This window comes from Marmota flaviventris, chromosome 5 (assembly GCF_047511675.1).
Source record: "Marmota flaviventris isolate mMarFla1 chromosome 5, mMarFla1.hap1, whole genome shotgun sequence".
NCBI classification, from domain to species: Eukaryota; Metazoa; Chordata; class Mammalia; order Rodentia; family Sciuridae; genus Marmota; species Marmota flaviventris.
The window spans coordinates 129,818,149-129,842,345 of record NC_092502.1 but is presented as its reverse complement, the minus strand read 5'-3'; the positions used below and the strand labels follow the sequence as shown (position 1 = coordinate 129,842,345).

The 24,197-nt window shown below is 34.4% G+C and overlaps 1 protein-coding gene across 7 annotated transcripts; it reads right to left on the bottom strand.

The window, feature by feature from the left end:
• Positions 1 to 205: 205 nt before the first annotated feature.
• Positions 206 to 24,197, bottom strand: C5H5orf34 (chromosome 5 C5orf34 homolog). 7 transcript variants are annotated; one of them, XM_027954395.2, is made up of 13 exons: positions 23,888 to 24,197; positions 20,190 to 20,417; positions 19,942 to 20,031; positions 16,620 to 17,260; positions 14,569 to 14,667; positions 13,279 to 13,402; positions 10,410 to 10,501; positions 9,319 to 9,388; positions 8,415 to 8,585; positions 7,437 to 7,531; positions 6,262 to 6,360; positions 2,785 to 2,825; positions 1,408 to 1,783 (listed from the first exon to the last, which is right to left on the bottom strand). In XM_027954395.2, exons 2-13 carry the CDS (start codon positions 20,382 to 20,384, stop codon positions 1,590 to 1,592), a joined length of 1,911 nt encoding a protein of 636 aa, XP_027810196.1. In that variant the 5' UTR covers positions 20,385 to 20,417; positions 23,888 to 24,197; the 3' UTR covers positions 1,408 to 1,589. The 7 variants fall into 7 exon arrangements, 5 of the variants coding, with proteins under 5 accessions (XP_027810197.1, XP_027810196.1, XP_071468713.1 ...); XM_071612612.1 differs by lacking the exon at positions 23,888 to 24,197 and adding an exon at positions 20,997 to 23,863; XM_071612613.1 differs by lacking the exon at positions 23,888 to 24,197 and adding an exon at positions 23,101 to 23,863.

The following is a 24,197-nucleotide window of genomic DNA, read 5'->3' as shown; positions in this document are numbered from 1 at the left end:
GACTGCGACCAGATGCTTCCCATCTCCCTGCTTCGCAGTTTTGGGTATTGCCTTCATCACGGAAATATCTACCTTAGAAAAAGGACCAGCCCCAAAGAAAACGCCTCTTACAGAGGGATATTTTTTCAACTTTCTTATCGTTTCTCAAAACAAGTGTCAAATGGAAAGGAAGGGCAGCAGTGGAATAAATAACAGATGAAGGAATGTTTAATCTCAAGCAAATTCCTAGGCTGTCCACAGAATCTCAGTTTCTCAACCACAGAACTTTTCATTGTTTGTCAGTGTCTACAATTTGAGTGCTTTTAGCCATGTTAAGGGCACACTTTCTGTCTGAATACAGTTGTTTCATAATAGTCTTGGGTTTCTGGAGCTGAGGGACAACATAGATGACCTCCTGTGAACCAAAGCAGAACAAATTGTTGGTTTTCTGTCTCTCTCTAGTCAATTTACTACCTAAAGACACTGATCCATTTACACAACATATACTGAGTGCTGTGTGTGCCACGCCCTATGGTAACAAGGCTACAAAATTACTTTATGGAGGATATTCTAGTAGTGGATATTGGCCATAATGAAGCAAACAAGCTGGGCAGATTGTGGTAGGCACTTACAGGAAGTAAACAGGGTGGATATTAGAGTTGAGAAAAGATAACCTGTCAAGTAGTTAGGGAGGCTTCTTAGAAGAAATATTTTTGCTAATACCTAAAATGTGAAGAAGCCCAGAGTGAGGAGCTAAAAAGAGAACCTGTGTCCCTTCAACTCATTGACATGATCACTACAAATCTAGTAATACTTTTTTCTTCATTGTTTTCCTTTGTTGCTTTATCTTAACTTTAGATGTGAGGAGTCTGATTATTTATTTTTGTGGTGCTATTATTTTATTTTTGAATTGAACTCAGGGCCTTGTGCATGCGATGCAAGCATTTTACCAACTGAGCTATATTCCCAGCCCCAGCCTGATCTTTTTAAATAGAAAATTAGAACATTTCTGGTTGTCTGGTAGTATAATCTTACATTCTTTTTAGATGTTTGAGTTTTTGTTCTTTCCATAGGCAAGGCTACAATAAGCACTTTTGGTGAGGACATTTCTGTTAATTCCACACATTTTGCAGCATAAATCTTTCTGTATGTTCAAAAGAAATGAAATCCAATTCATGAGACAGTTTAAATAAAACAGTCTTGGCTGAAGTACTTGATCCTTAGCTTGCAATATTGCCTAGGCTTACTTGTTTGTTGTTTTGTTTTGTTTAGATTTAGTTATCTTTTAATAGTTCTTTTGGAGTAGAAACTAAATAGCAGTTACTGGATACAAAAAATAGTGAATATGACACAAGATTAAAAACAGCAAAAAATTCACAATTTTACAAAAGTTTCATAAATCTGACATTAAATGAAAGTTCAAAATAGTTCTTTATTAATAAAATTTATTGTATATTTAAAAATTTTGCAAGTTAGGTAAAATACAACCAAAGTTAATTGTCAATTCTCATAGTCATGTAGAAGTAATACATGCAATTTCTTGGCTTACTAATAATTTTGTACCAGTCATTTGAAACAACATCCTCAAGATTTAATAATAATTCCATTTTTCACTTTTTAGAGTTTGATAAAAGACAATCAATATCCTGAAGAATTTTGGAAGTTTTTTCCAATGCTACTGATACTTTCTTTTCATTAAATTCTTCTAGCAAGGTTTCTGAAGATCTTGGTTTATAATAATCAGAAGACTGTTCATTTTTCTTGTTAGAAATCTGGTTTAGGATACCACTATTCTCCAGTAGCACTGAGTTACTTAATTAAGGAGCTTTTTCCCACATTTTAAAAATTACATAAATATTTTCTTTTTAGAAAGCCTGGCTTTCATATCAAAATATTATTTCTCAATAAGATTACTTGGATTCATAATAAAGTAGGGACTTCAGAAATTAGAACTACCCCTTATACATGATGAAACACATTATAAAGGAGGGGGAATATTTACATGTGTGTTTGTATTGAGGCTTGGTGATAAGGAGGAAATGAATGAAAATCAGTAACATTTCATGTTCTTAAGTGTTATAAAAATGGAACAAGAATAGCAATGACAGGATTATAAGCAATCTGTGTAGTGTCTTTTATTTTCTAAGTAAAAGAAATCTAAAGTAAAAAAAGCCTTTCCTCTGTTCCAGAACTACTTTATTATTTCAGTAACATTCAAAAACCACGAGAGAAAACAAGTTTAAATAAGTGGGGTGAGAATGTACAGAATGAAAGGTTTCATAAAAGAAGTCAGAAGTAGGTACTTAATAATTTTAGTAATTTAGAATAATATAAGTGATAAAGTCCCCAAAGAACACCTTTACCCTAGTTCACTGTTCCTTGTTCAATTTAAATCCAAAGAAAAGTGTTAACATGATGTACCTTCCATAAATAAAAAAACATCTTAAATATTTGCTGACTCAATAAAGCTCTACAATATATAAAGTATGGATTAATATTTCACAAATTATATCCATGAATTAAGCCTAGAATTGAAGGGGATTAATTCTGCAGTACAGTACATTCTTTTTTGGGGGTGGGGGTAGATATCGGGGATTAACTCGGGGGCACTTGGCCACTGAGCCATATCCCAGCCCTATTTTGTATTTTATTTAGAGACAGGGTCTCACTGAGTTGCTTAGCACCTGGCTTTTGTTGGGGCTGGCTTTGAACTCAAGATTCTCTTGCCTCAGCCTCCCAAACAGCTGGGATTACAGGCATGCACCACCATGCCCAGCAGGACAGTACATTCTTTTTAAAGGATACAGTTAAACTTCTGTATCTTTTCAAGTTCAGAAGCAACAGACCTGTGCAAAAAAACAGAAAAAAAGTAAGTTCATGCTGATTTTTTTTTTTTTTTTTTTTTTGGTACCAGGTATTGAACCCAGGAGCACTTAACCGCTGAGTCACATCCTAAGCCCCTCTTTTTGTTTTGAGACGGTCTAAGTTGCTTAGGGCCTTGCTAAATCACTGAGGCTAGCTTTGACCTTGCAATCCTCCTGTCTCAGTCTCCAGAGTCACTGGAATTATGCATGTACACCACCATACCTGGCATGCTGATTCTTTTTTATTTATGAAATTTCAATAAGCATACTTGACTTTTTTTTCCAAAAAAGTTAAGAATTCTCTTTATATTAGCTTTACTTAGCAGCAAGTTGACTTAGCTAATATTTACTGAATGCTTTTAAAGGACAATGAATAAGTCTCCAAAGATTTTGTAATCAAGTACAGATATTTTAAGGTTACAGGTTTTCCTACTAATTCTTCGTACTAACCCGGAATACCTTCTACTCTTTCTCTCTAAAGTATACCTGAACTTTAATAACCTATTAAATCCCATCTCTTCTAGGAAAGATGTGACCTCTCACTGAATTTTTACAGCATTTATGTTAATCATATACTTAATTGTAATGTCTTCTCTTGAATATTTAACTTTTTGATCTTCCTACCTAGATTGTCTCTCAGAAAAAAAAGATCTTTTAAAATTTTTCTGTACTTTTCATTGGTTTAATGATTAATTTTAGAAAGGCCTCATTTATAGAGAACTCTTAATTAAAATTAGATGGTTTGGGAGGTCCCAAGTTTTTACACAGTTAAATTAGACATTAAAACATAACTCTTTAAATTAAATTTCTTCTGGAATAGACTATTAACTTATTTCATTTAGCTCTTACCATGTATGAAAAATAAGACAATGAGTATGAGGTATAGGTTTGAATGTATAAAACTAGCAGAACCCCATACATGTGTGTTCTTTTACCTTATGAAGCTAGAATGATATGTGAGCAGTAGCACATAATTACAAATGATGTAAACTTGACTTTCTATAAAAAATTAGTGAGGACATTAGTCTAAAAACATGTTTTTATTCAAGTTACTTGAAAAGGGTATTTTAGCTGGGTGCAGCGGCACACACCTATAATCCCAGTTTTTTAGTCAGCTTTTTCGCTGCTGTGACCAAAAGACCTGATAAAAACAATTAGAGGAGTACAGTTTATTTGGGGGCTCATGGTTTCAGAGGTTTCAGTCCACAGATAGCCAGCTCCATTCCTCAGGACTGAGGTGAAGAAAACATCATGGCAGAAGGATGTGGTAGAGGAAAACAAGTCAGGATATGGCCACCAATAAGCAGAGACAGAGACTAAGCTCAGCTCTCAAAATATATACCCCAAAGGCACACTCCCAATGACCCACCTCCAGTCACACCCCACCTCCCTACAGTCACCACTCAATCCCTTGTCAGGGGATTAATGAATTGATTAGGTTAATATTCCCATAACCCAATCATTTTACCTCTAAACTTTCTTTCATTGATTCATACAGGAGCTTTTGCTGAACACCTAATTTAAACCATAACATCCAGCAACTTGGGAAGCTGCAGCAGGAGGATCACAAGTTTGAGGCCATCCTTAGCAACTTAGCAAGACCCTGTCTCAAAAAAAAAAAAAAAAAAAACCAAGGGCTGGGGATGTGGCTCAGCAGTAAAGTATCTCTGGATTCCCAGTACTAAAAAAGGGAATGTGGCTTTATTGGCTTTACTACAATGGGTCATATGTACCTTCTTGCCAGCTTGCAATCTTTTCTTTTCCTTGTATACTAGTTTATGGATGTAAATGAGAGAGATCTTTGGTCATTTTAAGCATCTGTGGAAAAGAACTTGGATATAACTTACTCCAAAGCCTGCAGACTTATCATCATTGCAAATCACCTTTAGCATAATACAAAATTTTTTTCTGGCATAGGCAACCATAACAATCTTTAATTCTATTGCTCACATGATTAACTAACTTCTTATGAAATATATTCTGCACTCTTTTTTGACTAACATCCATATTAAAATGTCCAATTAATAAGCTAATAATGGTGAAGCAGAAAAAACTGAAATATGATTTAGGTAGCTGTTCATTATATAATCTCTTTTTCCTTCAGCCAACTCTGACAAGAAAACAAATCACAGTGGAAATGTCTTATCCTTTGCAAGGGGATAGAGCTACTCCTCAATTCCTTTATCTTATCTCTCTGCTGCTTCTTCCATCCTTCCACCCATAGCTTCCATAAACAATGTGCACTTTCACTTTATAGTATTTCTTGACAGCTATTCTTTTTTAGCTTTTATATAAGAAGTCTGCATTTTACAAATGCCAGCTATGGTGAAGTGATCACTTTTATAGCCATGGATAATTTCCCTTTCTTCTAAACTTTTTTAATATTTATTTTTTAGTTATAGTTGGACACAATACCTTTATTTTATTTATTTATTTTTATGTATTGCTGAGGATCAAACCCAGGACCTCACATGTGCTTGGCGAGCACTCTACCACTGAGCCACAACCCCAGCCCCTAAACTGTTTTTTATTAATTACTCAAGCAACTTTTCAGCATTAGCTGAAGGATGCATCTGGAAAGGTAAATCCTTACATACCTGAGATTTTCAAATAATACCTACTGATTTGATTTGATTTGTTCCAAAAAGTAACTTAGGTTCCTAAATTGTTTCTGGTATCCTTTTCCAGTATATTCAGATTATACTCTCACTGATATGAATCTGCTGAATGACTTCTTCCTGTCGTTTTCCAGTTTAGGAACTTGTATTTACTTCAAATTTGAACTCTATTTACAACAAGATCCATTGATCCATAAAAATCCATCCTATACCCTAGCAGAAAGCATCTGCTTCATAAAAACTATCTTCTCACTATCTCCATAGGCCAAAAGATTCTTTTTGCCTCTGCCCTTGCTTGCTCCCTACAATATCTTATTTTTTCTAAATATTCCTTTACAGCCTGGTCCTAGTCCTCTGCAAACTGAAAGGCACATAGAAGGGACTGAAATACTTGATTTGTTATTTGCTAATTAATTTGGGGCAAGTAATTAATATGACAGAAATTATTTAAAAATCAACTTTTGCTGAAAGCTTGTTAGTCAACAATTTATTCCCATTAATACTAATCCCCTTTACATCTTCCATGAACTTTTGAAGTTATCATATGTAAAAGCCTTTCATTTTGAAATTTTCAATGCAAAGTTTTCTGTTCCTCAGATGAAATATGATGAAATATAATAAATTAAGATATCTGATTTGAAATAATTTTCAAGTTTAAAGTATCAAAAGCATTATAGGAGTTAAATATATTTAAAACTAATAAGTTTTCTTGAGAAAACAGTTTCAGGGGTTACTACTTGATACTTTAACTTCTATATATTAGTTGGCTCTTCTAGACAGATTAAAAGAAATATAAATACCAATTTTCTTCAGGAATAAAAGCTGAAGGATGTGTGAGCATCTCTCTTGGACTAATCTGGGTAAGTCTTCTGCACCATGATGTTACTGTTGTCACATATCTAGAAATGAACACATTAAAATAAATACTTGAAAATGAACTTTTATGTGTTCTACACAAGTATACAAAAAATGGAAAAATCATTAAAACAATTTGGAAAAAAGGACAAATAAAAAATTAATTTTGTAAATCTTCCTCATTAGACAAAAAAGGCAAGCCTTTTCTATTTTACATAAAAAAATTGATTTATTCACAGTCATAACAAAGATACATTTAAGTCAAAATGAAGGTAATATTTGAATTTCACTTAAAGCTCAAATTCAAGTATTCAAATTTTCCTTTTGGTTTTTCAAAGTAAATTGAGTTTCCTTAAATTTTATCATGAAAATATATCTACACATAAGACTATGTGAGCATTTGCTTACTAAATTTAAACCAGAAAACACCATTAATATGTACATATGTACATGAACACACACATAATTATAACTGAATATACAAAACAAATATTGAGTTTAATAAAGTCCAATAGAAAATGAATTCAAGAGGTAAAAAAGCAGTTCTTTTGTTAACATTGTCAAGTAAAATTGCTAAAATGTCAAGACTACCACAAGTAGAATTACCATAACTAATAACAAATCACAAAAACTCAAAAAGTATATTCATAAAAACTGATTTCAAGAATCTTCCCAATTTTAAGAATCATTATCAGCTAGTTTAAATTTTACTTTATAGAATATACATACTTTTTGTTAATCATGATTGCAAACCTTATTTCATATTGGTTAGGAGATCAGAATTGGTTAGCACAGTTGACCATAGTTCAATCACCATAGCAAGTCAATTATGTCTGTTATATATTTTTAAAAAATAACTTAAATACAAGAAAGTGTAATTAAAGCAGCAGAGCTGAACACTGAAGCCTGATGAAATTACTTCATTCACATTATCCATATGGAAAAACTAAAAATGTATAGAACATTTAAATAATGTTTATATGCTTCCTTTCTGTCACTTAAAACATGAAAATATTTTTTTTTTCAGTGCCAGGGAGCAAACCCCGGGTCTCATGAGTACTAGGCAAGTCTTTACCACATTCCCAGCCAAAAATAATTTTTAAAATTGCTTTTTCAGTACCTTTCATATGGTCCAGGGTGTTCAATTTCAATTAACTCATCTTGTCCATCAGGAAAAGTTAACTTACACCAACCTAACTTGAGACCTTGATTCACCTTAAAAAGCAAGGAGGAAAGGTAAATTTTATCACTCTAAAACTGAAAACAAAAACATAAACAACCTCTTCTAACTTCATTATCAGTTTAAGAAAATAAGTAGATTGAATCATGAAAATTTTATTTTGACAATTTAAACATTATATTTTACACAACAATGGGTATCAGTCACCACTCACATAATTATTAAGAGAATAAAAATACTAATCCCTTGTGCTATAATGTGTTATCTTTATAAAAATGACTAATTTTGCCACACTGTTCTGGCTTGCTATGAAATCAGTAGTCTCTTGACAGATTTGATACCTAAAAAATTTGAGATAATGTGATTTTGTTTTCTTTGTTCTATATTCCATGGGTAAACAACAATAAAAATTATCTTCCAAATTATAGATAAGAAACTATAGCTAAGGATAATGTATATTTCAAAAAAAAGCAAGAAGATAGAATTTTGAATGTTTTCACCACAAAGAAATAATAAACGTCTAAGGAAATATGTTTATCCTGATCTGAACATTATACAATAAATACATGTATCAAAACATCACACAGTGCCCCATAAATATGTTCAATTTTTATGTCAGTTAAAGATGCTTCAGTAAATCTTAACTCTACACAAAAAAGTAGATTTCAGCTGGGCACAGTGGCACATTCCTGTAATCCTAGTAACGTAGGAGGCTGAGGCCAGAGGATCACACATTTGAGGGCAGGCAGCTTCAGCAATGTAGTGAGGCCCTAAACAACTTAGTTAGACCCTGTCTCAAAATGAAAAATAAAAGGGGTTGGGGATATGGCTCATTGGTAAAGCACCTCTGGGTTCAATCCCCAGTACGAAAACAAAAACAAAACAAAACATGTAGATTTCAATCTGAAGGATACTTACCTGTCTTTTTTCAACAGAAGAGCTGAAATTCCAATTTAGGGTTACAGTAATGCCATCTACAAAGATAGCATGTACTTTGTCATCAGAGTAGGCAAGAAATCTTCCCATGTTGGGTATGAATGATTCTTGCAAAAGCAAAGGCAATATATTGCTATCATCTATTCCAGATTTCTAAAACCAAGTAAATTTAAAAAGCAGGAAATTAAAGTTATCCATTAACAAGATTTAAATTAACATTAATGAACTCTGAGGCAATTTCTCATTCTGATTCAGAAGTTTAATACTGTAGAATTCTTAAGTATGTTTTAACTTTTCCAGAAGAGGATACCCAAAATAGTCTTATTTCAGAAGTAGATTAAGTTTTAACATCTTTGTAAAACTATTGTTTTCCTCTACATAAAAAATAGACAAAAATTAGGAAATATGGCAACATAGAGGTTTACAATTCAGTGAGTATGGATAAAAAAAGAAATGTCTGAGAATCATTTCCTCCAAATCAGAATTAAATAATTTATTTTTACAGTATAATAAATGTAAAATACACACCACATGATTTATACTATGTTTCAAATACAATCAATTCCCAGTCCCTTTCCCTCCATTAATAGCAAAAACAAACTGGCTAGGGGCTTGGCTCAGAGACAGAGTGCATGCTTAGCATGCTCAAGGCCCTAGGTTCAATCCCCAGCGCCTCCACCATCCCCCAAACACAAATAATTAAAAGTTTGATTTTTCAGTGTTTGTCAATTAGGTGGGTATTTTTTGAATAATATTGAATAAACCAATATTAATGTTAAAAGAAATTTCTCTCACAACTTGTTTGAAAACAGTTTGATCTTAGAAGTATGATATAAATAATAAAACAATTTTTTAAAATCTTGATTTTGAAATAACTTTAATATACCATTTTCCAGCAGCATATGCAATAGTTATGACTTAAAGAAAGTCTCGTCTTGGCACAATGTTGGAGAATTCTGTGAACATGAAAAAAATTCCTTAAACATTTGCAAATAATGACATCTTCCCATTCTAGTAACCCATCCACAATGCCATGTAACATTTTAGATGACAAGCAAGTCATTTCCACTGAAACAGGTTTTGAATTCTTTTCTTCTAGAAATCCTTAATCCCCTAGAAAGTAACTACTGTTGTTTTCCTCTATACTGATCTTTCCTAGTTAAGGCTATTCCTTCAATTTTTATCAATAAAATGACTCCATGGAGAGAATTAAAAGGTGTTCCTTTTTAAGAGGTGATAGATTTATAGGTCTGAAAGGTTTAGCATAATCTAAAAATGGTGGGTAAGTGAGTCAGCTATTTCTGGGATAACAAATTACAAATTCTGCTCCTTTAAATCTATTTTCAAAATTGCTTATAGATGTAAATTTATAAAAATAAATGATTTAATTCAATAATTCATTTTCATTATTCTGGGTGTCACAAATTAATGTTAAAAATAAGTGTACTTCATCTGTAATATACTCTCATAAATCTCTATTAATTTGAGGATAACAAAGAACTAGGAAGTTTTTCAACTGTATCATAAAAAGCCCAACTTGATTTGAAGAATAATAATGATGCCACACTGACCTACAGTAAAGGCGCTTATTTCCTCTAATCACTTGGTCACCATATATGAATGTTTCCCTGTAGTTTTAAAGCCAGAAGTATTCTTTTAATGATATAGATTACCTTATTTTATAAATTATGAGAATAAGGGCTGGGGCTGTAGCCCAGTGGTAGAGTGCTTGCCTCACATGTGTGAGGGACAGGGTTCAATCCTTAGCACCACATAAAAATAAATAAATAAAGATATTGTGTCCATCTTTACAAAAATAAAAAATTAAATAAATTATGAGAATAGAAAAGTTAACACATTTTACCAAAGACATATACTTTTATTTTACCTGCCAATTATTCTCATCTTTAACCAAAGGAAAATGTATCAAGGTTACAGATGTACAACACTTGGTTCAACAGAATGTGAAGAAATTACCTGGTGGCCTGTTTAATCAGAGAACACACAGAGAACGGATTTCCTGGTCTATCTGGAGGAAGGTTATTTACTGAGTAAGTTTTCTCTTCTCTCTGAAAATTAGTTTAAAATGAAAAATCTCATTAATAACATATTTTGCCAGGCAGGCATGGTGGTACATGTCTGTAATCTCAGTGGCTCAGGAGGCTGAGGCAAAAGGATCACAAGTTCAAAACCAGTCTCAACAACTTAGTGAGGCTCTTAAGCAACTCAGGGAGACCCTGTCTCTAAATAAAATATAAAAAAGGGCTGAGGATATGGCTCAGTGTTTAAGTGCCCCTGAGCTCAATCTTCATACCAATAATGATTATTATTATTATTTGCCTTTATTACCTTTTTATTGAAAATGTTTTTACACAGTAATAAGGCAGCAGTTATTTTAATAGTCTAACACTATAATAGCTGTATATTTCAAAGGTTTTCTATGATGCCTTTCCATTGTCCAATTTTTTTAAAGTATAGAATTCCACATATCCACTCTTTTTAGTCAGTTTTTTTTTTTTTTTTGCTGCTGTGATCAAAAAAACCTGACAAGAAAAATATTCAGGAGGAGAAGTTTATTTTTGGTTTCAGAGGTCTTAGTCCATAGATAGCTGGCTCCATTCCTTGGGGCTCTAGGTGAGGCTGAACATCATGGTGAAAGAGTGGTGGAGGGAAGCAGCTTACAAGTTGATCAGGAAGCAGAGAGAGACTCCACTTGCCAGATATAAAATGTTTACCCCAAAGACACACCCCTAATGTACACCTCCTCCAGCCATACCCTACCTGCCTCAGTTACCACTCAGGTAATCCCCATTAGGGGATTAATTCACTGATTGGGTTATGGCTCTCATAACCCAATCATTTCACCTCTGAATGTTCTTGTATTATCTCACATATGAGCTTTTAGGGGTAACCTACTATCTAAACCATAGCACCACTCAATATATTCTAATAGCCTATAACTTACTGTCCAATTTAAATCTTGGCTATACATAAACCAATGTAACAAAACTAATTTTCCTACATATTAGCAGAAACTTTATCTCATAAGCCACTCTTTTACCTGAAGAGAAAAGGCTATATATATATAGGTTTTAAAAATAACTATTTTAATTGGATGAATATATCATTATGTTAAATTTTATTAATGGAAGACCTATTGCTATAGTTGGTGGAAGACAATATTATTTACACAGTTTTTTTTTTTTTTTTTGGCGGGGATGGTGCTGTGGATTGAACCCAGGGCATCATGAATGGGAGGCAAGAACTGTACCACTGTGCCACATGTCCAGCCCAGCCCTGCAGGATCTTAAAATTAAAAGGAAAAAACAATTATTATTTTGTTATTCCTTCTGCATTTTCTCTTTCTTAGACCTGCTAGTGTTTCCTAGGGCTTGCTTTCTTACATTTAGCTCTTTTTAATTTACCTGGAATTTATTTTGGAGTATGTATTAAAGCAAGAAGCAAAACAATTTTATCCCCCCAAAAGAGTCAATTGTTTTTAAAGCTTTTCATCAAAGCAGTTAGAGAAGAATGGATGTGTTGAATAGAGCTCTGAGAATAAAGCCCAAAGCAGTCCACCACAAATGAAAATCTTGTTTGGAAATAGGATGTTTTTATCCCAAAAGCTCATGCTTCTAAAGAACATTATATTTGCCTCATTAAAAAAAAATCATCACTCTCCCCCTGACAGCTTTGAGTAAAACTGAAACTCCATGAAGACGTTCTACATTTATCTTGCAATATTGCACATCCCCTAACATACAGCAGTCAGCAGTAAGACTATGCATACTCAACTTATTTGCCTGTTGACTTGATTGGACACAACACACTCACGTACTTACATATACATATGCATTATTAGTTCACAAGTTCATCTCATTTCCTCATTTGTCTCTCTACTAGATTAAGAACTGTTGAGGGCAAGAACTCTTTCATCTTAACCAGTGCGCTTACCAGTGTGCCTACCAAAGGGTAAGTGTTGATGTTTATTGAATGAATGAACACTCTCCTAGAAACAGACCTCTGTAGAGGAGCTGCTCAAATATATACTGAAACATTTACGAATGAAATGATTTTTGGGGTTTACTTAAAAAATAAAATAGGGAATTTGGGGCAGATAGTGGGAAGTATAGATGAACAAGTTGGATAATGGTAACATAAGAATTCATTATATTTGTCTCTCTACTTTTGTACACGTTTGAAATTTTCCATAGTTAAAAAACATCTCCCTACTGACTCTGATGATTTTATTACTTAAATACTCCACTCTGGGGCAAAGCATTTTATTCTATTCCTACCTATAAAAGAAAATAATGTGATATTATGGTAATTGCTATAATAAGGTGGACATCAACTGTCAGATTGGCAGGAAACAATTTAAAACTCATCAACAAATACCCACATTATTATTTATATGGTCAGTAAACATGTTATGTTTCAGTGTTTTCAAAAACAGAACAATATTATTCAACCATCTAGTTGTATGTAAAGATGAATTAAGAGGTCTTAAACAATTACATAGTGGGTGGGAAATCTGCTTTATAATGTACAAATTTATTCATTCACCATAGTATACTGACTTAAAGTTACCGATTTCAGCATTTTCTATTGATAAAATTATATAACAGGAAATTTAGCTTCTGATTTAAACACAAATTGCTTAAGGTATTGAAGAATAGTAGATTAGAATATAATAAAAATAAGGTGGTTATAACTAACCAGGTGCCAATGCTGACAGTAAGATTATATTAATTTTCCAGAATGAAGAGTTGGAAGCAGTGTTATATAAAAACGTTTCTATATATATATTCTGATTTATACCAAAACTCTCTCATAGTTTGCTTACCTCTTCTGATCCTTCTGGACTAGGATAATATGTAAAATAGTTCCCCAAATAGGCTCCCTCTGATTTGAAAACAGATCCATCTCCAGGATAAATCTCTATTGAGTTCACATTTTTATGAGTAAGCCTAAGGAAGAGAAATAATAATTGTTTTTCTAATTGAGATTAAAACATATCTGAAAGGAATCATCAAAAAAGGGAGTAAGCAAAGAAGTACTTTTTTGCTTTTATAGAGAAGTGGATCATTTTATATTCTGAACCCAACCATATAAATCAACTTTTTTGCAAAAGATAAATAGAACACACAGAAGTTGTTTATGTATTTACTTCAACAACTAAACTCAGAGTTTCTGGAATTCAGGTATCTTGTCTCATTCTCACAGCATCCCCAATGCCAGTCATTGAGGCTGGTACATAAACAGTCACCAAGCTATGTCTACTGCATAGAAGTTCTATACGACACTTCCAGAACCTGAAAATAAACTTTAGTAAAGAACTAGCATAACCAATACCTGATGGTTGAAATATACCAACTGTGCAGGAAGCTGTCCCTTATAGATGACCAGTTATACCCAGAGCAGCCAGGTACAAGCAAAGTATTGGTCATATACTATTTAAAAACTGAAGTTAAAAGTTAATTTTATTGGAACATATATGAAAAATATGTTGTCCGAAGTGGGTGGATCTTTACGTAAGAAATGGAGAGCCCATGCTCACCAAAAAAAATTATTTACCTCTGCTCTTCCAACATTATTCATGGAAGTCAAACTCTCCATCTGGCTAACAGTAATACTGTAAATCATCAGAGAGGTTAAGTAGTAATTGTTGAGTAGAAAGGGGAATCACTGGGTAGGATATCATGCACTAGTGCTGGTACAGAGCAGTTACTCAGTGAATGTTTGCTTTGAATCTTTAATTTGCTATCATCTTCTGTAATTCCATGTTCAATAGGTAACCTTGTGATATGGCTAATTCAGACAACTATGTTTTCTGATGCTTAGAAGGAGTATCCTAAATAACTGATATGAATATGACATTCACTAACAAAATTGACTCCTGAATGGCTTTGGAATTGCTGCAAACATCTTGTAAACATGGTTTTTGTGAGTGGGTCACAAGACCCATGTGCACCAATGACATTAGTTCTGAGACTTATAAAAATGCAAGATGAAACACAGGAGTACAGTCTGCCCAGCAAAACGGTGTCCTCTTGCAAGTCTATCTGCAAAGATAGTCCCATCCCATCTATGATACTGTAAATAAATAGTTCTAACTCCAACACAGGTTCCTTACCTATATGTGACACCCTTATACCAAACCATTTTCACTAGTTCAGGATAGGAATATTCTTTACCAGACTCTCTCTGTGCAAGTGAATCACAAAAATTCCACCTGTAGAGGGTAAAATATAGTCTATTTAATTCTGGTTACTCCAAATAATTGTCTTAAAAGTCAGCAAAATAGTGCCACTGTAACAACATTAATTTCTCGCTTAACTCATTAGATCAAAGTAAAATAAAATATGAAAGTATATTAATGAAGTTTAAAAACCAATCTTTTTTTCCATTATTTTCAATTGTATCAGTATTAGATCTCAGCACAATTATATATAAATCAACAGTTTTACTAATCTTTAAAATTTAGCCTGAATTCAAACAAAGATTTCCTAAAATGTTTATGGTGGGACAGGCATTATACTCTTAGGACCTAAGAACTCAAAAAAAGCAGATATGGTTCCTGCCCTCAGTGGAGATTCCACCTGGGCAGGAATGTTAAATAGTAATTGTTGAGTATAAAGGGGAATCACTGAATGCTATGGGCTTGTACAATGACCTAGCTTGTCTAAGATCTTTTGCACAACTACCTTAAAGAAGTGAGGTTTACGCTGAGACATGGAAAATGAGCCAAAGTCAGCCAGTTCAGGGAAATGCTCCTGACAGAGAAAAGAACAAGTGTAGTGGTAAAAGAGAACTTGAGTGAACATTCTAGAGATTGCAAAAGTTCAGTTTAGTAAGAGTACAGAAAACAAGGGTAAGATAGTGAAAAAGCTGAGGATTACAGATACAGGAAGAGACTAGATCACGGAAGACCAATTAAGATTAAGGATAATGGTTAAGGAAAAGGATAATGGTTTTCAACCTAAAGTCAGTGGTAAGTAATTAAAAAAGCATAAAATCTCTTTTGAAACATAATCCTGGATTTTCCAATTTTAACAAGATAATCATGACTGAGTCACTCCCTTATTTTGTTTTAAATAACAAATGAGTACTTATATAGACTACCTGGAATCAAATTTCAATTCTATAAGTACTATCTATGTGGCTTTACTCAAGTTATTTAACATTTCTGGGTCTCAAGTTCCTCTACAATAAGGGGATGGTACTAGTACTTACCTCATGGGAGTACTTTGAGGATTAATTAGGTAAAGTACAACAGTGCCTGGCATTTAAGCTGTTCATATTAGCTTACTCTAAGATCCCTGGACAGATTCCTGTCCCATCACTTACCACATCTAATTAATTTTTAAAAAGATTTTTTTTTAATCGTTGTAGATGGACAGCATTCCTTTATTGTATTTGTTTCATTTTTATGTGGTGCTAAGGATCAAACCCAGTGCCGCACACATGCTAGGTAAGTGCTGTACCACTGAGCTACAGTCCCAGCCCCCAAATTAATTCTTTTAGGGATAGTAACCTTCACTAAACTCTATGTTGCTAGAAAGTAGTGGCTGGGTCTTAAGTCATTTCCCCGGTCACTGTGCTTACCAAAGTATCCAGTGTAGAGTAAGCCTCCCCAAAACATTCAATGCATGGACATAGAATAAGAATTAGATATAACACCTTTGCTAAGAAAATTATTTACCATCTATTAAAAGCAAAGATTTGTGGCTGGGCGTGGTGGCACATGCCTGTAATCCCAGCAGCTCAGGAGGCTGAGGCAAAAGATCCAAAGTTCAAAACCAGCCCTAGCAACAGCGAGGTGCTAAGCAACTCAGTGTGACCTTGTCTCCAAGTAAAATACAAAATACGGCTGGGAGTTCATAACCCACTTGAATCAAAGTGTGAAATATGATATATCAAGAACTATGTAATGTTTTGAACAACCAACAATAAAAATTAAAAAAAAAAAATACGGCTGGGGATGTGGCTCAGTGGTCGAGTGCCCCTGAGTTCAATCCCCAGTACTCCCAAACAAACAAACAAATAAATAAACAAATGCAGATTTGTGTCAATTAAATTAACTTTCCTTGTAAGTACTCCCAGATAATTTAGGAAGAAAATTATGCTTATGTAAAGACTAATTCTCATAAAAGCTTTATGACAAATAAACCATTCTTCCATTACCTGTGCAGGTGTGGGGCAGAACAGCTAAGTAACAGGGTCCTGGGAAGAACAGAAACCTCTTTTCTTCTTTCCTCTGAAACGTCAGAAGTTAAAATTCTACTCGTGATATCTGCAGTTTTAGACATGTTGCTAACTTTATTTTGAAAATGAAGTGCTAAAGACAAAGGGTATCTCCATTCCTCTGGACAGGAGGCGACAGACCAGCACTGCTTTACCCATGTGTATACATATGTGTGATTTGTATCAGGAAAAGGCAGCTCTCCCCTTTCTTCACTTCCATTTATACAGTTCATCTTCCCTAAAGTTTCTTTGGATTTTAAGACCTGGCAATAAAGCTCATTTTCTTTATTCTTCAGTCTTTGTCCTGATAAAGCCCCATATGTACAGATTTTGCTGTTTTTTTCAACTAGTCCACCTTTTGGGGCTTGATTATTTTTTTCTGAAAATACTACAGATGAATCTGGCTTTTGACTAACTTTACACAAAAAATGCACTGTAAATTCATGCTGAGATTTGGGCAGGCAAAGGTATGCATGACCATCTAAAGATGTTATCTTCACAGTGCCACTCTCTGTACATATCATGCTATCATCTGGATCGAGACGGGGCCATCTGACTTCAGAGATGTCAATGAAGATGCACTGCATTAAAAGAAAGGGCATGGTGAGTAATTTCTGTTAACAGTCATATTTTTCAATACTTTTTGAAAAACTTTTTCTTAGTTATACACAGACAAAGTATCTTTGTTTTGTTTATTTATTTTTCTGTGGTGCTAAGGATTAAACCCAGTGCCTCACACACGTGAGGCAAGCGTTCTGCCACTGAGCCACAATCTCAGCCCAACTTTTGATATTTAAATATCAAAAGTTATTGAGAAAGCTCTTAATGCTTGTTTGTATTTTTATTACTTAGACTGAAAAAATGGAGAGCCTAATATATAGCTGTCTAGAGAATATGTGATAGTTAACATTCTCTCTTTTAGTAAAAGAGGTAGAAAATACACACAAAATGAAAGGAAAGAAGAAAAAAAAGTACCTTGATTGTATTTAGTGTTAAACATATTTAGTGTCACAAATATTCTGTGGACTGTGCATGGACTATGTTGCGCATAGTAGCCTCCTGAGGGAATAAGTCTGGCACTGGGAACTCCTTGGGGCACTCCCCATAGGGACTGACCACCTGGTACAGGAGGACTTCTCTCTCAAGCTCTACCTAAGATCCCACATAGCACCTGAGATGGGTGTGACCTGCCAAGATGTCAATCAACATGCTGACTGCAAGACATCACAAAACAAGACTCTACCCTTGAAACCTTACCCCTGCCTTTGATGTACCCCCTTAAATAAACCACCACAGCCATTTTGTCTTTGTCTAGTTCAAGAACCAATGTGGACTAGATCTACCAGAGGCTTCGCTTTTGTAAATATATTTCTGAGTGTGTGTGTTTTATTATTTGTTAATTATTTGAGATATTAAGATTTAGAGTGGCTTGGACTCCTCTGGGCAGAAGAACCCCCCCCCCAATGAGATGCTGGCTGTCTTCCCCCCAAAAATTTAGGTTTAAAATGTACACTGAATTAGAGATAAGTAGATTGGCATATCTCCCACCCTAAAAGTCTACTCTGAAAAATAATATAAATGAGGAAGGAACCTACACTGTGCCATATTTTAAAAAATATATTTATTTTTTAGTTGTAGTTGGACACAATACCTTTGTTTATTTATTTTTTTAATGTGGTGCTGAGGATTGAACCCAGGCCCCCAGACGCGTGGCATGCTGAGCTACTACCCCAGCCCTACACTGTGCTATTTTACAATAAAAGCAATCAGAGCTTAACTGGTATGGAACTAGCACAAAAGTCACTTCCAGAACAATTCAGAAAATACAAAAACAGACTCATTCATATCTTAAATTGTTACAAGTGATAATGTATGCTTTTATATATTATCAAAGGGGAAAAGACAGGCTTACTTAATAAATGGTACTGGAATACTAAATTACTAAATAGCTTTTGGGGAAATGGTGTCTTAGAAGGTTATCACATGGACTTAAAAAATAAGATAATATATAAAGTATCTGCCAGATGATACATGGCATACCATAAACTAAAATAAATTCCCAGTGGCTTAAAGAGTAATTTAAAAAATTTTAACTAATTTGATCCTGACAAATAGGAAAGAGACTTATAACAAATAACAGTGCCTGTTGTGTTTTTTCATCTAACATATAAACAGAGGTGGCGCATACTATCTTAATTAAATGTTTAATTAATTTGACATTTCGGCTTCCATGTATATAAAAACTTAATTTTAAAAAACCTATTGTCAAAAAAGACTCTTGAATTATAGTGCATCTACGTTACAATGCTAAAATAAAGGCAGTAATTTTTTTATGGCAAACCTGGTTTGTAAGAATGGTCAGGAACTTTTTTTTTAGAATTAGACTATCTAATTATTCTATTGCAGAATCAGTGGCAAGCTACATAATTTCAATGAATAAAATTACTCAAAAGATACAATGAGGGGCCAGGGATGTAACTCAGTGGTAGAATGCTTGCTTAGCATGAGGGAAGCCTAGGTTACATCTCCAGCACTGAAAAAAAAGGACAATGGGGAAACAAAACCCTCTAGACTAAGTTAAAGCTTATACCTTTTTACCACTCCTTTGCCACAATACAAAATAATACAATTATTCAGTAGGCAGTAAGCATCATAAAAGCATAAACAGGTTGCAGAAAGATAGTTTGGGGTTATGGGTCAATGGTAGAGCCCTTGCTTATGCCTATCATGCCCAGGGCCCTTGGTTCAATCCCCAGTACAAAAAAAAAAATACAGTAAATACAGTCTTCGGAGTTAGAGAAGGTTCAAATCCTAACTCTGCCACTTAGAATATTATTCCTAGTTCTTGGCACATATAGTATACCTTTAATAAATGATGGTGATTATTATTATTATTCCTCAAAATATAAACTCAAATATAAGCAAAAGAATAAAATTTTTACACATGTAATTACATATTCCTACAGATTAGGCCCTTTGCATTTTATAGCTTGTTTCTACTCCCAAGTGTCCTAGGGAGGAAACAAACAAACAAACAAACAAAAAACTGAACATTAAACTACCAGTTTCAAATTACCTATTCTCAAATCTTTATTTATAAAAATGAGGTTTGAGGGACTGGGGCTGTGGCTCAGTGGTAGAGTGCTAGCCTAGCATGCATGAGGCACTGGGTTCAATCCTCAGCACCACACAAAAATAAACAAATAAAATAAAGGTATTCTGTTCTACAAATTTTTTTTAATGAGGTTTGAAGAAAAATTACCTTTTTTCTTTCAGAAGGTATGATGCTTTCAGATAAAAAAAGGCAAGAAGCTGAAGAGTTTCGAAAATCTAGGGCTCGCTGTAGTTGCTCCTATAAAAAGAAATGTCAGATTTAATCTTTAAAAATATAAAAAGATTTGAAAATCAGTTTAGAATGACAGTAATCCAGAATACTAATTACCTTCCATATTCTAGCCCACTTCAACAATATTTTAGTATTAAAAATAGTAGTTTTATGACATTACTTACTCGGTAAGTGCTAATAACAAAGTGTGTCCTTTGACGAATTCTTTCTGGTTGTTCTAAAGGGTGTGCTGAAACAGGAGGTGACTTTTCAAATAAAAATTCAGAGCCACAGGGAGAAAGCTGTAATTTGGAACCATCAACATATTGGACCTGCACTGAATCATCTTCATAAAGTACCATTTGCACTTCGGCTGCCATTACAACAGGGTAAGAAGTCCTTTCAAGGCGAGACTGAAGGAAATGGAAACCACAATAGCAGATAGTTCTCTTAATGTACAAAAGTTCCACCAAAGTAAATAGATGCATTTTCTAAGAACATAAGAAAAACACTGCCACTGCATTTACTTTTGCTGGAAGGAAAGTGATCTTTCTACAAACACTTTCAATGATCTAAAATTAACATAATTAACAAAATGCCTTGATTAGCTCCTAGGACTTCACTCCATAGGCACATAACCTAGATGGAGAAGATAGCTCACAAATGTTAAAACTGTCTTTATCAGTTTTTGTAGTTTTACTTTTCCTGAGGTTTAATTTTTGTAAACTACATATATGCTCAGGATATAATTTCAAATAACAAGCAAATTACACTGTTGCAATAGGAATGCAGGGAATCATCTGAGGTACATGGGACTGAGAAGCTGAGTCACAAGGAACTATTAGGCCTAAACCACTGAAAAAGAAATTCAACTACCTGGATTCTTGTCCCTAGCCTGGAGTTAAAAAAGTAGTTCCACGACACTAGTGAATCAGCTAATTAAACTCTTAGTGTCTTACATTCATCCTCATTTCCTGAATTTGATTTCTTACCTCGAAATGATTATCTTCACTTGTGTTCTTCATATAGGTATAATGGAAGGGCAATTAGAGAACTAGGTTTCATTGATACTCCACATTTACTAGTTTATAGTCCCAGATTGTTTCATTTGTAAAATGGGTAGTAATAGGATTATGAGGATTAAATGAGAAAATACACATGACGGTGTCTAGCACGGTAAAAGTTGCCTTGTAAGAGATCAATAAATCTTATGAAATATTTTTATTCCTTTTCTAATAATACATCCTGCTTCCCCTTCCATATTATCCCCTTGATTTCTCCAGTGATCAAGTTTCACCTTTCAGAAAAAATAACTTTCCATAAATAAGACCTTCCTGTTTTATCCCTATTTCCTATCCATAAACTTCTCAAGTGTAGTAAAACTCTTATTGCCCACTTTCTCTCTTATCAATCTTGGATTCATTACAATTCAGCTTTCTCCTCTCCCTCTCTATTGAGAATGTTTCACAATAGTCACCACTGTCTTCTTAATACCCAATGACTTCAGTCTTTATCCTACTAGAGATCTGATTAATCTGTGAAAATGCTGTTAAACCTTCCTTTGCACTAAATTTTCCCTTTCGCTACTACCATCACCTCACACCCCAGTTTGGGATGTGAGAGAAGTAAAGAGTTTCTCTCTACAACTATTGCTCTTTTTAATCCTTTTTTTTTCCTTTATTCCCTAAATCAAGGATGCTTCAACCCTGACCTTAGTCCCCATTTCATCTCTTCTTACTATACTTATGTTACTTTTAAGCTTCACCCTGACTTTTTAAACCTCACCTCATTTAAATTGCATGTGATATAGCCCATAATCTTGTGTGGACTATGTCTGAACATAAGTATTTAGCTATATGGTCTCTTTTGAGGAAATCACACAATTCTATTTATTTTAGTTCTCTAGAGAACTTCTGATCTTCCTCCAGAACTTTCAGCTAGCTGCGTGCTATCCTGGTAGGTTGCTCTCCATGTGTCCTACAGATAAATCAAATTCAATATGACTAAAATGGAGCTTAATCATTCCTACCCAAAGCAGACTTCTAGGCTCAGTGGTAGAGCACTTGCCTAGTATGTGTGAGGCACTGGGTTCGATCCTCAGCACCACATAAAAATAAATAAATAAATAAGCAGATTTCTATAATATTCCCTAATTTCACTTTCACTCTTATCTCTTCCCTTAAGTCCAGTCTAAATTCAGTAGTCAAAGCAATCTTTTGAAATAAAAATCAGATCTATCATTTGCTGGCTTAAAATTCACCAATACGTTCCACTCTCAGTTGGAATAAAATTCAAACTCCTAGGCGTAGCCTACAAAAGGCCACACAATCTTGTCCTCTTTCTCTGTCTCCAAATGTTATCTCCTAACTCCCTTCCCCTTGTTCAGGACATTTAGTCATATTGGTCTTTTTAACATTCTTTAAATAATTTCTTTCCTATCTCAGAATCTTTGTACTGGTCTTTCTGACTTTTCCGTGGTTCATCACATCATTAGTTCTTTGTCATCCTTAAGGTCTCAACATAAATGTCACTCCCAAAAAGGCCTAACTTGACCAACTAAGTTAAAGTTGCTCCCAATCACCTCCTATCCTACTTCATATTTTTTCTTCATAGAGTTTATTACTATCAAAAGTGACTGTTTTGCACTTTCCCATTAGGGTACAAACTCAAAGAGGCAAGGACCTTTCCTATCACATTCACAATTCTATCTCTGACACCTAAAACAGTATTAGGCAAATAACAATGGTACAATAAATATTCAGTGAATGATTAAAGAATAAATAATCACATTTAAAAATTCTTGCTCCCCTCAAGTTTGCAGTTTCAGTTAATGGCACTTAAAAGTAGATTAACAACATGTATTTGAATTCTTACATGCCCCTGTAACAAGTCCTGTTGATTCTCTCTCTTGAACTTGTCTTTCTTTACACCCGCACTTTTTTTTTTTTTTAAATCAACTTTCTCCGTAACTTCTGCAGCAGTCTAGGACCTTTTCCCTGTTTTTTTCCCTCTTTATTCCATCTCTAATATTGCTGTCTTAGGGAGCTTTCTACAAGTTAGGCCATACTAACTGCTTAACATCCCTTGTTTACATACCTGTTAAATGGCAACAAATGGTAATGTTTCTATCTCACACATACACACACACATCCCTCAGATATGTCTCCCTGATGTTTCAAGAAAAAAAGTGGTGCTTATTTTCTTATTCCAAATTGCATAAAACGGTTTCCATTATTGGCCAAGGTAAAAAAAAAAAAAAAATAGCTGGGGTTGTGGCTCAGAGGTAGAGCACGTGCCTAGCATGTGTGAGGCACTGGGTTGGATCCTCAGCACCACATTAAGTAAAATAAAGACACTGTGTCAACCCATAACTAAAAAATAAATATTTAAAAAAATAGCTTTACTGATGCATAATTACTTTTAATTATCTTTGGTACCGGAAATTTAACTCAGTGGTGCTTTACCACTGAACTGCATTCCCAGTCCTTTTTACTTTTTTATTCTGAGGCAGGGTCTCACTAAATTGCTGAGGCTGGCTTAGAACTTGGGATCCTCTTGCCCCATCCTCCGGATTACAAGTATAAACCACCGCGCCTGGCTATAACTGCCTTTTTTTAAGGCTTAAATAATCAAGCATACACAAGAAACAATGTAGTGCTCAAAGTCCCTGACATATCACAAGAACCATAATCTGGCTCCAACCTTCATTTCCACTATCTAATTACTGTTTGCGTTCTCACACCCAGCATATTACGTCAGAATTTAATGACAGAAAAAACACAAACTAATCTGTTCTTGACATCACTGGGCAACTCACTTATCAAAACATGGTATCTAGTTACCGAAAAAGCCTCATTCAAACAACCACAAACGACACACTCACACAGCAGTTCTGAGCTGCAAGTTGTGGGAAGGAGGTCTCTTTGAGTTTTAATTTGTCAAAAAGCTTGAACCGCACAGCGTCCGCGCCTGCCCACGACTGCTTCTTCAGGAACACTTCTTGAATTTAAAAAAATTCTTGATGAAGGAAAACAATCAGTTGCAGAGGCCTTGGGCCACAGAAGAGGGTTTTGGCTGATAAGTTTTGTGGTTAAATCCCCGCAACGGGAGATGGGCGGCAGCGCCAACGGCGACAACTAGGAACAAGGGGAAACTACAGCGGTTCCAACCTCGGCGCCGGGGAAGCAGCTATA

Bases quoted from the DNA above. Each gene is read 5' to 3' on its own strand.
- C5H5orf34 (XM_027954394.3), bottom strand. From the start codon at position 20,492: ATGCATCTATTTACTTTGGTGGAACTTTTGTACATTAAGAGAACTATC. The intron at 10,502-13,278 runs GTAAGCAAACTA...ACTAATTTTCAG, and splicing joins GTCCAGAAGGATCAGAAGAG to AGAGAAGAGAAAACTTACTC. The intron at 9,389-10,409 runs GTAATTTCTTCA...TCATGTTCACAG, and splicing joins CTGATTAAACAGGCCACCAG to AATTCTCCAACATTGTGCCA.